This window comes from Primulina tabacum, chromosome 11 (assembly GCF_025594145.1).
Source record: "Primulina tabacum isolate GXHZ01 chromosome 11, ASM2559414v2, whole genome shotgun sequence".
In the NCBI taxonomy this organism is placed as follows: domain Eukaryota; kingdom Viridiplantae; phylum Streptophyta; class Magnoliopsida; order Lamiales; family Gesneriaceae; genus Primulina; species Primulina tabacum.
Window position 1 is genome coordinate 6489103 of NC_134560.1, and position 13001 is coordinate 6502103.

A 13001-nucleotide genomic window follows, 5' to 3' on the forward strand; every position below is an offset into this window, starting at 1 on the left:
TTAAAAGGCCAACAGAAGTTTCTGTTGGTCTTTGTAATTTGACAACCCATCCCTACCAATACTTCCTATCACACCAAAGATTTTACTCTTTTTGCCCTACATCTCAGTAGATATTTTGACGATTCAAATTATGATTTTAAATCCACTCATGGATTTGAATATTCAAACTTGGCCAAATGTTGCCGAGTAGTCCATTTATATAATCACATGTGATTCATATATTGTATTAAATAGCTCGACCTTGAAGAGCTAAATTTTTTTTATAAAAATTTAGAAATGACTAAATATATCCCGCAAATGTATATAAACTTATTTGTTCAAACATAAATATAATTCCTCGCTAGCAACTCAATTTACATGAAACTCCTACAAACTTTTAAAAAATATAATCATATGTGATTTTTCTAAACTATACGTCGAGTGTTAGTTGTCCCATATCGATTGGATAAAATACCTGAGAGTTGTATATATGGTCTTGGACAATCCTCCCCCATGAGCTAGCTTTTGGGGTTGAGTTAGGTCCAAATTCCAATCTTAACAAGTTATCAGAGCTCAGGTTCCACCGTTATGTGTTGGACTGTCCATAGTTGGGTCACCCATTCTGCCCATAATTGGGTCATTTGTAAACTTCACGCTTTCATTCCTGAACGTGAGGAAGGTGTGTTAGTTGTCCCATATCGGTTGGATTTGTATATATTGCCTTGGACAGTCCTCCTCCTTTGAGTTATGTTCAAGTTTCAATCTTAACATTGAGACGTGGGAACCATATTTAAGTCTCATGAGCACCTATTGTTACTAATCGTTTGACAGATTCCAGTAAGACAACTGTCTAGAAGACAGCTCGTAAGACTATCTGGATTAATTTCAAATGCAATGGAGAAGATCACGATTCCACAGTTCTCTAACGAGCAAACACGTGAGGCCAGATATATGTTGAATAAATGATAGTAGGGGTATGTATACTAGTCTTGGACAATATAACGTCAAATAAGTCATGTTTGGAATCGAAAAACTTGGCAAAATTTCTTGGAAAAGCCTCACTTTTGACATCAGACTGTGTGTTCACTTAGAAAGCCAATAGATGATAAGAAAAAGTGTACAGGCAACAATGACTGCAGACAGGATGAGATTGTCTCTTGATCGCTTCCTTCTGATTGAACCTGTGAGGATAATCAATTAACATATTCATAAATGTATTTTCAAATTTAAAAAAATCTACAGAAACTATCGTCGGTAGATAATTACCAAGTACACCACGAATGACCGGAAATTTGTCACTTAGTGTCTTGAGTTTTCCTTGAACATCTCCAAACAAGGCCCTTTGAGAGGACAATGAAGCTTTAGTAGCTTGAGCTTGGTTGATCACATCATCAATCTGTAAGGGGGTAAAAGATGCAAAGCCACAAGAAGCTGTGAAACACATAAAACCATGCGATTACAAAAACAAAAAACAAAAAAAAAACAAGGTCAACTTTTCAATCTTACAAAATCAGTGTCTTCAACAAAGAAAATAAAGAGTGTGGCATCGTGATTAATCACAAAAGAATATTGAACTACATAAAAACAGTGTAAATAGTGTGCCTCAACTAAATTCTATTATGCCCAACTCCGCCACGTGACAGCGCATTTGATTATTAACAGTTCTGTTAATCAGTAGGACAACAATTTGGACAAAATCTCAAGAATACACATCAACAGAGCCGTGGCAGCCAGCTCATGAAGTTGTAATGCTGGCTGGCTCTCTTTTCCTCACTAAACAGAATCAAATAGTTGGGCTTTCAAATGAACAAAAGCCTAAAATGTCGAACCCAGATAAAGAAAGTGTGAAACTGTTAGGTAAAGTAACAGGTTCCCCCAATGCAGAGACATTGGAATCCATAGCTGGCACTTGGTATATTAGTCATATATCAATGGTACAATTTGAATGATTACAGCATCAACCTTGGTCGCTCACCAATTCACACATGATGGAAGAAATGTTCTTCTGCAATATTTATCAAAACATTCTAGTCAAGCAGCTTATAAGTCTTACATGAGATATGCTTCCATCTATGGCAGCTCTCTCCCGAAGTAACAGCATTCTTGGAGAATCACTGTCATATGCCTGCACATATTTAGCATTTAGCAAGAAGAGAACCAAGAACAATTTTTTTTACTCATAATTTGATATTTAATGCTCTCACCTTGTAGTCACTGATATCATCGTGGGCAAAACTAAGAAGCTCTGCATGTTCCCTCGTTGAGTTAATATTTCCCTTGATGCGTCTAAATTCCTATATTAGTATTAGAAATCAACCTAACCACGATAACAGATAAAAAAAATATGGAACATCAAACGATACAAAGACTAATACAAGAAAAGCACAAGGAAGCATTTTGAAAAACCCTAGACACAATGCAAAAACAAAAGCCATAAAGGAACTGAAACTCCGAAACCAATTTTTTCAATCATTAGTTTTGTTTCTAATAACACAGAGCAAATCATCATATAAAGTAAATTAAAAATGAGAAGAACAAAAAGTTTGTATATATTCTGCAAGTGCAAGCAAAATAAATATTTTAAAGGAAGTTGCGATTTGCAAGTTAATGTGGCCGAAACCTGAGAAGTTACCATTAACATCAAAACCTCGTGCAGTTTTTACCTTTATAGATGCATAATGAATAAAACGAACAAATATTTTGCTTGAGCTGTTCTAAAGTTTTTCATTGTTTTGGTAGAAAAGGCGATAGAATTGAAGTAAGAAAGAAAATTTCCTGACTTGTTCATCATTTGCACAAATTATTATATATTAGCAAAAAGATCATGAATCAAGTAAATAACCTGGGAAAAATCTTGCAGTATGTCTCTGTGTCTTGCTAGCTTTTGAGTAACTGAAGCAGCAGGCGCAGCAGATGCAGCACATCTACTCATGGAATCATTTATATCATGTAGCTTCTCAAGTGATGACTGAATCTCCATTTCCACAGACTTCAAAGACCTGCTAGAACCAAGAGTTGGTGAACCAGGGTCGACATAGCCTGGAAAACAGCACAACTCAGATACATGAGCACCTAAGTGAAAATCATAAAATAAAAGTAAAGGATTTATCGAATCATCAATTTTTCCGGACTATCCCAGGAGAGAGATCTTGCAATCATATCAATAATTGCTTTTATAACGAAGGAACGAAGGAAGAATGTTGGAATGTTTTTTCGAATTATACTGCATGACGTGAAGCACTGTATACGTTACAAACTAACACAAAATTATCGCAACACAAAAGAAAGAAATATTATTATAAAATAAATTGTGGTGGATACCAAAGAAACAACAAGCTATAAGACCTGTCCAGAAATATTAATTATTAATATCATGATGTTCCTTACAAGACTTGATTTTTTCAATCCAATTTACCTAAGCCAGCTAAAGTATGTTAAATACCCTGTCACTTGCTTTCTAGAATGTCTGCATACTATGGATATAAAAGCATGCAATAATCTGGTTCAAACATGGCAACTGTAGAAATACAGAGGTGGTGTCGCTCATTGGTTTTCATCTTCAATCAGGCACATGCCAAAGGAACCTAAAACTAATTGATAAAACGAGTTTCACTAATAAACTGCAAAGATCCATACACATGCGCCATTTCTCAGAAGAATTTCCCCTAATCTTGATGAATACATGGACTATACAGGAAAACAACAAAACTCAACAATTAAACACAAAGCCTTCACCACAACATTCTTCTTCATATAAATCTCTTCCATCCAACTAGTTAAAGCACATGTATGAGAAAAAAGTCCATTAGAGTACCAAGGCGGAGTTATTCAGATATTGATCCATGTTCTGTATGCTTCTAAGTTGATTAACAAGCCAAATTATGAGATCATCATGTTTTACAGCATTATTAATACACTACTCAATTGACAAGAAATCCTATTCACGAATTAATCACAAAATATATGCTAATTTTCACGATTAACTTCCAAATTATGTATCTCTGAAAAATTGTTTAAAGCACTAATCACATCCAATTATATCCAAAATTTACACGAAACCCGATCCTGAAACGGCAACCAAAGCTTTGCCACCTAAAATATAAAACATTTTCCCAAAATTTAAAATGGAAATACAGGTTTTACAACAAGAAACTCCCCGTCACCATTGGCAACTATCGAAATACAGAGTAAAATTATATAAACGATGAATAAATAAATAAATGAACATCGTACCAAATTAACTACTGGTGCTGACAAAAGTAGTACCTCCTTGGGTCAATCGAGAGCCGAGCTTCGCGTAAGAAGAGAGCTTAACATCGAGATCGCCTTCAATTTTTCGCGCCTCTTTGCGGAGCTCTTCCCATCCCGAGTCCTGAAACACGTCCATAATTAGATCCCCACCAATCCGGATCTATACGGATCCGCGTCGTTTTCCAACAGTTCCTCCACTTCACTCCTTGTCCTGATTTCGATACGAATCCGTCAGTTATTACAGTTGGATTTGCAGAATCCGATGCTTCGGTGCTGCACTCGCTTTTTAAACACTCGAATCTCATATTCCTTCATTTCGAGAAACTCTTCAAAATCGTTTGGGTTCTAATTTTATGGGCTCAAAAAACTGGGCCTTTTAGTTTTATATTATAATTTTTAGAACTCAATTTGAGAATTTAAAATATTTTTTTATTGTCACTTTCTGAATTAAAAATATTTTTAATTACTGATAGAAAAAAGTAGCATTTTTTGAATTACAAGTCCTTAAAAAAATGAAAATGGTGATTGTTGGTACTATTAAGTTGTAAGACAAAAACTTGTGTGAGACGGTCTCACGGATCGTATTTTGTGAGGCGGATATCTTATTTGGGTTATCAATGAAAAATATTACTTTTTATGCTAAGAATATCACTTTTTTATTGTGAATATTAGTATGTTTAACCTGTCTCACGGATAAAGATTCGTGAGACCCTCTCACAAAAGACCTACTCTAAGTATAATTAATTAGGCATATATTACCTATTTAATTAATAAAGTACATTTTATGGAAGTGAGATCACATAGACATTGGATTTTTTGTTGTGTTACTGTTAAAATTGGAACTTGCACTTAACTCAACCCCAAAAACTAGCTCAAGGGGGAGGATTGTTTAAGACCATATATACAACTCCCAAGTATTTTATCCAACCGATATGGACAACTAACAGTTACACAGCATACACCAATTTTCTGAGCTCGAGACATCAATAAAGTAAATTATATTTAAACCAAATTACTAATGTATATATGTATGTTATAAACAGATAGTGGTTTCTTACATGCACTCTGGGACAAAATGAATATGTCAAATTCTGTGAAAAGTAGCAATAGAATCTTGTATGTTTCATTGCTAATTAATTATATCGGAGGAATTTTATGTTCCATCCCTACTTTTAGGCATGGTTTGGCATGCCTAATAACGGGTAATGACAATTTTAATTTCTCGGGGCCAATTTTATTCGTTGTTTGGCACGAAAAAGATGGTTTAGTGTGGATCGTAATTAAGTAGGGTTGTGCCATAGCACCACATAATGGAGAAATCAAGTCGTACGTGAGGCCATAGGCGAGCAAACCGCAACCAAAAGTCACAAAATGCTCGTTTTGAACAAACAATTTTAAAATGTTTTTAGCGTTTTTTAAATGAAAAGAACTTAAGCTATATATTTAGCTAAAAATTTTGTAGAACATTTTTTAATTAAATTTTTAAAAAAAATGTTCTCCGAGTATATTTTTATAAAACAACCTAGCTAGATGTGTTTTTTTTAATGTTTTTAAAAATGAAGAAAATAATTGAAATCAAATATATTACTTTTTAAATGTAAAAACGTTTTCATAAAATAGTTATCTAAATGCATATTTGTTCTTAAAATACCTTATAAAACATTTTATAAAATATTTTTAAAAAACAATTTATAAAAACATTTTATAAGTATTTGTCTAAAAGAGAGTTTAAAATGATATTTGTAATTCCAAATTGTTTTCAATTCCATGAAGTCAAACACAAAGTTAAATGTCACATGCAGTCTTATATTTTGCATGATAAACTACAAAAGTATCCAACGCGAAGCCACCACTGCATTTGCCTGAGGATTTGAGGCTGCAGCAACTTCCGGTCGCCATGCCCCACCCAAGTCGGGAAGCCTTTTTTATAACTCGGCTGCTGAAACCCTCCATCGGCATTATTCAAGGCTAGCGTGTTGCTAAGCAACATGCTGACGTTGTTCGAGATCAACGGGAGAACAAAACCTATCACACCAAGTTCTACGAAATCGGTTCTACAAGTATCGAGATTCGTCAGAGCCGTCCTGAGCCATGTTTGCGCATCATCAGAACTGCACTTCCCGTTTGGATCGATCAAAAGTCTGGTTGAGCTTACGGATAGTCGGATAGTGCTATGGTATAACTCTACGCAAGCGGCCCAAATAGACTTTTCTTGTTTGTTGCGGCATTTTGGACGGAGGGATCGCAGGCTGTCTTGCGCAACCATGCAGCGGTCCAGATCATTGCCCAATCTAAAATTCATTCTCCTACCTATTAATTGATCAGAGTTCATTTGGCTGTGGATTAATTATTTTTGAAAAGAAAAGTTTTTATATAAAAAATTACAGTGACGTCCGAAAGAAATAAAAATTTATTTTTTTTAAAAAAAGATTTAAAATACTATACTTCAAAACGACAAGCATAAATCATGTTGTTTGTTGGAATTATTATTTCTAGGCTATTATATTTTCAGGTTACTTTTCTTTTTAACGATTACAACCAATAAATTCAAAAAATAATTTATTTAATGTACTTTAAATTATATTTCAACTAAAAATTATGAAAATTTTAATGATATGACTTTCTAATTAACTTAGAAGGAATTAGACAATTGTCGATGATATATTAACTATATTAATTTTATGCACAAACAAATTTGTATATCTTTTCAGGAAAAAATGTTTTTCATCTTTTATATTTGAGTTTTTGAGATTTTGATATGTTACATTATCAGAATTGGTTTTTAATCATATATTTTTCATTTTTTTGTCAGTTAGACGTTTGTTTGGTCATTTTATTCGGAAATGTTTATATGACATCAGTGTCACTTAAAAAAAATAAGTAAAATAGGTAGAAAAAAAACTGACTAAAAATGAAATGTGATAGCATAGATAACCAAAATCACACAGATACAAACATAAATGACTAAATTTGCAAGTTTCCCCTTCTTTTAATCTAAATTTTCCGAGTTCATAAATTCACATATAATCATCAATTAAGCCAAGTCCCAAATACTATTAATATAGCTTATTAATATTGTTTTACAAATTGCACCGCTTCATTATTTTATGAAAAAAATTAGTTTAATTTTGGCTACACATCTTTCGTGCTTTTTAACTGATATAATATAATAAATCGACAGAAAATATTAATCACGGCAATAATAAAAAATTAATCGACGAAAACTAAAGAAGCAGTTAGAAAATAAATCTAGTTTAGTAACATTTATCATATTTTTATAATCTTCATTCAGGCACTTTTCAGTCAGGTTAAAGTGAAAAATTTAATGGACGAAACTTCTGCTAGAAGATTTATATGTATATATCAAAGGTGTAGTTGTAATTAATTAGGTATCGAATGTAATTAATTGTGTGAAGCGTATTATAATAAGGTCATTAAAATTGAATGTCGTGATTAAAAAAATGCGAACAAGCACAACGTCATCACTTTTTTTTTGGAGTAAATATCTTGTGAGACGGTCTCACGAATCTTTATCCGTGAGACGAGTCAACCCTACCGATATTCATAATAAAAAGTAATACTCTTAGCACAAAAAGTAATAATTTTTCATGGATGACTCAAATAAGAGATCTGTCTCACAAAATACGACCCGTGAGACTGTCTCACAAGTTTTTGCTTTTTTTTTTAAACCTGAAATTAATTATATGAATAAACAAACACAATTAAACAACATGATATTAAATTGTATTATCTTATTACATAACTCGAGGACTTACAAGAGTCAAATATATTTGGATACAATTGCCGACAAACTCCTGTAAAATAAAGAATCGGAGAAATAAAATGCAGTGTCCACACTATTTTATTTTTCTTCTTCCATATATACTAGATAGATACACAAACAATTTAAGGCAAATAAACCAAACACAAACCAAGAAATATGATAAATATTTAAAGACCAGAAGTGAATGGCACATTAGTCCCCGGTAACCAAGAACTCCCGGCAATAAAATTCCCGACTGTAAATTTAGATGCCTCAGTTGCACTAGTAATCACGCGATAACCCTTCCATGCGACCCGATTCGCAGTGGAAGAACCAGGACCGGTATTATCATATTCCCCATAATACAAAGTATCCAACGCGAAGTTCCCGCTCCACGGCATCCAACCTGCCGGATTGATCAAACTATCCAAGAAGGTCTTCATGAACACCGTGCGAGAGTATTTCTTCCACGGACGTCCCAAATACGTCTTTACGGAGCCTTGAACCGGTTTAAGATCCGAAGCAGCCGTGACCCGACAATTATGGATGGATATCCCGGTGTTTTGGTTCGGGTCGGTCCGACCTTGAGCAGTTAGGGTATTTGTCTTGTTTGGGGGGTTTCTTGGGTATATGTTGCAGTTTTGTAATACCACGGCTGCATTACCAAATATGAAGTCCACTGTGCCATATATATCGCATTCTTTATAAAATTGTCTTTCGGAATGAACATAGAGCGTGTCTTGGTAGCCCTCGAAACTGCATTGATAGAATACAGAGAGATCTGATCCAGAACGCAGGGCGACCGCCTGGTGATTGCCGGCTCCTGCGGTGTTTCTAAAGGTGATTCCTCGAGCAATAAATCCATCACCAGTGACAGCTGCAGATGAATATATCATAAAATATTAGAATTAAATCAATTAATATAACTCTAATAATCTAATTACCTAGCTAGTTCGAAGGTAGTTATATTATTTTACATTAAATATTAAAGTCAATATTCATATAATTTGATTTTCCAAATGAGTTTAACAATGGATATCGATGGAGTATATTGGTTAACTTGTGCATATTATATTGGTCTTTTACTTGGGCAATGCTTTTGTCAACATTTTAACGATTCCAAATTTGAAGTCGGATATTGTTGTATTTTTTAAAAAAAATCTGTCTGCATCAGTACTTTTCAATCTATATCTATAAATTAAAGTCAATGCATGTAAACGTTGTCACATTCTTATTATATATACATCATATATATAATATCTGCCATCCATTTCCACGGATGAGCTAGCCAACCTGCAGGGCATATTTCCTTCCAATTTATATAAATATATTTCGCTTCTAAAATTTCAAAATCCTCCCTCCATAGTATAAAATGTAGATAGTCATGTTACTTATATTTCCTTCAAAAATAACAAAGCAGAGGAGACGAAATTTTAGTGATCAGTGCTTATCATGTTCATCTAGGTGAAAGATATTTCTTCTTTCTTATAATTTAAATGATTAACTAATTTTTTCAACCATTTTTGCTTGACCAAGAAATTAAAGATCGGTGCTTCTCAAGAAATGTATATCGGTAATATTAAATTTTCACCAGTAATTAAATAATATCAATAAAAAAAATCATATGATTAAATGGGATGAAATTTAGTTATTGAACTTACCAACGGTGGCCGAGTTGAAGGTGGTGCTCCCTCCTCCAACGCTCTTACTTCCAGTAATGATCGTCTTCCCTATCCCATCCCCTAGCAACATAATGTTCTTCAGTTTATTTCCAATATTCACATTTTCTGTATAAGTACCTTGCTTCACATGTATCACATATCTTCCACTTCCGGACCGTTTTCCGGCCGCAGAAATAGCCTCGCTCACGGTCTTGTAGTTGCCGGAACCATCCTGAGCGACCACGATATTTGCCGTCGGGTTTGATGCCTGTAGCAACTTTCGGTCACCAGGACCCAACCATTTCGGGAACCCTTTTTTATAATCCGGCTTCTGAAACCCTCCGCCGCTATTATGCAAGGCTAGTGCGTTGCTGAGTAGCATGCTAACGTTGTTTGACATCATAGGAAAAACATAATCGGCGAGACCAAAGTCTACGAACCCCATTCGACACGTCTCGAGATTCGTCATGGCCGTGCTGAGCCAAGTGCGGGAATCTTCAGGAGGACATTTCACGTTTGGATCAACGGTTTGGTTGATTTTGAGTATCGTGCTCTCGTACAGTTCTACACAGTCGGCCCAAGCAGCCTTTTCACGCTCGTTACGGCACTTTGGACCGAGGGGTAGTAGGTTGTTGCGCGCAAGAGAGCAGCGGTCTAGGGCGAGTTCTTTCGACAGTTTGAAGAAGTCGGATTCGGATTTGATGGTTTTGTACTTGGGGTTGTGTGACATGAAGTACTCACAGGGTTGCGGATATGGTGTTTGGCTGCACCAAGATTTTCGTACAGAATTAGGATCGATAGAAATGGATGATGAAATGAAGATAGAGATAAGAATAATGGAGAATAGGGTTTTTGATGCCATTGCTAGCTATGTTTTGTTTATATTTGTTCCATTAATGGTTGGTATATATAGAGAAGGAGGGATAGAAGAATTTTGGAGTTGTTGGTATTGGATAAATGATTTTTTCCCTCTTACATGGTAAATAACACATACTCTGACGAGAATAACAAATTAATATTTCGAGTTTTTATTTTGATATATAAGATTAAAAATATATAAATTTCTTAAAATATTGAGTTGTACTATATATGAAAGAGTATGTCTTTTGTGAGACGGTCTCACGAATCTTTATATGTGAGACGGGTGAATCCTACCTATAGTCACAATAAAAAGTAATATTTTTACTATAAAAAATAATATTTTTTCATGGATGACCCAAATAAGATATCCGTCTCACAACGAATCTTTATCTGTGAAACGGATCAACCCTACTGATATTCACAATAAAAAATAATATTTTTAGTATAAAAAGTAATATTTTTTCATGGATGACTAAATAAGATATTTGTCTCACAAAATACGATCCGTGAAATCGTCTCACACAAATTTTTGTCATCTAGTTTTGGTTTAAAGAGAAAAAAAATTTCTAATTCCTTTTAATTTATCGATTCTATTATATTTGGTTTATGTCTAAATTTTCGAGCCGTATTCCTCAAAGTACAAAACCAACGTGTAAAGTATGTCATTTCATGAGTCGTTCTTGTTGTTCTCGTCTGTTTTAATCTGCGTAGACCGTGGATTTTATCATGTAATTGGGCAGCCAAAATGTTATCGCGTAATAATTTGTATTAGAGTTGACTTGCAAATATATATATATATATATATATATATATATATATAAGGAAAAGGCATGCATGAACGAAACGCGCATTTGAAATATTCATATAATAATTATTTAATTATATATATATAAATATATATTTTGCTTGAATTTATTCACCAATATTCCACTAACAACTATTTCTTCGAAGAAAACGGAGAATTTTTATGGAATCGGTATTCAATTTGTATATGTACCCCAACTAATTTATTCTTAAATTCTCCGCTAGACTATGAATTTATTACAATCATAAACATATAATCATCTTATTTATTAGTTCAATTCGTCCCTATACAACTTTGTTAGCCCAAAAAAATGCGAAACAAGGGGAAAAAAATACATATTTAAGAAGAACGACTCCCCACACTCCGTTACTGTTCAATTAATTCTAGATCCCTAGTTCACCCAATAAATTTTACTTATAATATTGCTAATCTCTAATTTTATTTGTGTGTGTGTGTGTGTGTGTGTAAATTAATTAATTAGCTCACCTATTCGAGACTTTTATAATTTGACTTATGCAACAAACCCATAGAATAGAACTACAGAAGTTAAAATTAGGTTTCATTAATTGTGAGTTCCGGCGCAGCATATTGCATACTTTTTTGCAAAAAAAAAAAAGAAAAAAGGTAGCCTCCCTTTGAATTTTAAATACCATTAATGTTGTGAATAATACGCAATTCCATTGATTTATAAAGTTAAAGTTATAATAACTTATAGAATGCATATGTAAAATATTGTTTTGTCTCGTTTGAAATTGACAAGAAAATTGAGCAAGATGGACAGCACATAGAGTGGAGGGTATAACTCGATACCAAGTCCAGCTACGAGCCCTCTTTTCGAGCTATTTTCTCGCTCGTTTTGAACTTAATTATTTTAGAAGAATGAAATTTTATATAGAATTTCGGGATTATATATATATATATATATATATATATATATATATATATATATATATATATATATATTGAACTAGGACTGAATCATCAAATTAAAATAAGATCAACTTATAGAAAATATATATATATATATAAATAATTTTTTAATTGTTGATTCTATATGGTAGAAAAGTAAGTATGTATCTGATATGTAACTTAACAAATATCTAGCTATAAATTAACATAATAATTGGAAATTTCTCACCAATTATTGGTTTGATCTTCCGTTTAAGACCTTAACCACCTCAGCCCCCGTTTTATTAGATTCGACATTAATTTTCATTGTAATTGACATATCGGGAGGTGTATTCAATGTAGGAGATTTATTGATTTTTAATAACTTTTGTATATTTTCATTTTTCCTTTTCACATTTTTTATTTTTTAACTTATTATTCATTTAATAATTTTTTGTTTTAATATCATATAAAATTTTGAATTCTAGAATTCTTTTTGTGATTTTTAATTTATGACTTATACAAATTAATGTAATATTCAATAATAATAAAAGATGATCCAAAAAAATATCGTTTAATTCTTAATAATTGATAGGCTCGCAACAACCGTGATTTTTAAATTCTTTTTAGCATTTTCAATTAATATGTAAGCTATGATATTTTATACAAATTTATATCCACACAATGCTAAATAATATTCTTTTCACATGTATATTATTAATTCCAAAACAAGGTTACATATTAATTAATTGATGTATTTTAAAAATTTACAAACATGCATATAACTCATATA

General features: G+C 33.0%; 2 protein-coding genes across 2 annotated transcripts; both read right to left on the bottom strand.

The window, feature by feature from the left end:
- Nucleotides 1-929: 929 nt before the first annotated feature.
- LOC142519347 (Golgi SNAP receptor complex member 1-2-like) lies at nt 930-4571 on the bottom strand. The gene is made up of 6 exons (XM_075622337.1): nt 4246-4571; nt 2822-3018; nt 2184-2273; nt 2033-2104; nt 1246-1375; nt 930-1160 (listed from the first exon to the last, which is right to left on the bottom strand). The coding sequence occupies exons 1-6, from the start codon at nt 4364-4366 to the stop codon at nt 1063-1065; spliced, it is 708 nt and encodes a 235-aa protein (XP_075478452.1). The 5' UTR covers nt 4367-4571; the 3' UTR covers nt 930-1062.
- Nucleotides 4572-7952: 3381 nt separating this feature from the next.
- On the bottom strand, nt 7953-10583 carry LOC142519394 (pectinesterase 2-like). Its single transcript, XM_075622398.1, has 2 exons — nt 9655-10583; nt 7953-8870 (listed from the first exon to the last, which is right to left on the bottom strand). Exons 1-2 carry the CDS (start codon nt 10514-10516, stop codon nt 8182-8184), a joined length of 1551 nt encoding a protein of 516 aa, XP_075478513.1. The 5' UTR covers nt 10517-10583; the 3' UTR covers nt 7953-8181.
- Nucleotides 10584-13001: the final 2418 nt, after the last annotated feature.

Bases quoted from the DNA above. Each gene is read 5' to 3' on its own strand.
- LOC142519347 (XM_075622337.1), bottom strand. From the start codon at position 4,366: ATGGACGTGTTTCAGGACTCGGGATGGGAAGAGCTCCGCAAAGAGGCG. The intron at 2,105-2,183 runs GTGAGAGCATTA...AAATATGTGCAG, and splicing joins ATGATATCAGTGACTACAAG to GCATATGACAGTGATTCTCC. The intron at 1,376-2,032 runs GTAAGACTTATA...ACCCCCTTACAG, and splicing joins TAGATGGAAGCATATCTCAT to ATTGATGATGTGATCAACCA.
- LOC142519394 (XM_075622398.1), bottom strand. From the start codon at position 10,516: ATGGCATCAAAAACCCTATTCTCCATTATTCTTATCTCTATCTTCATT. The intron at 8,871-9,654 runs GTAAGTTCAATA...ATTCATCTGCAG, and splicing joins CTTCAACTCGGCCACCGTTG to CTGTCACTGGTGATGGATTT.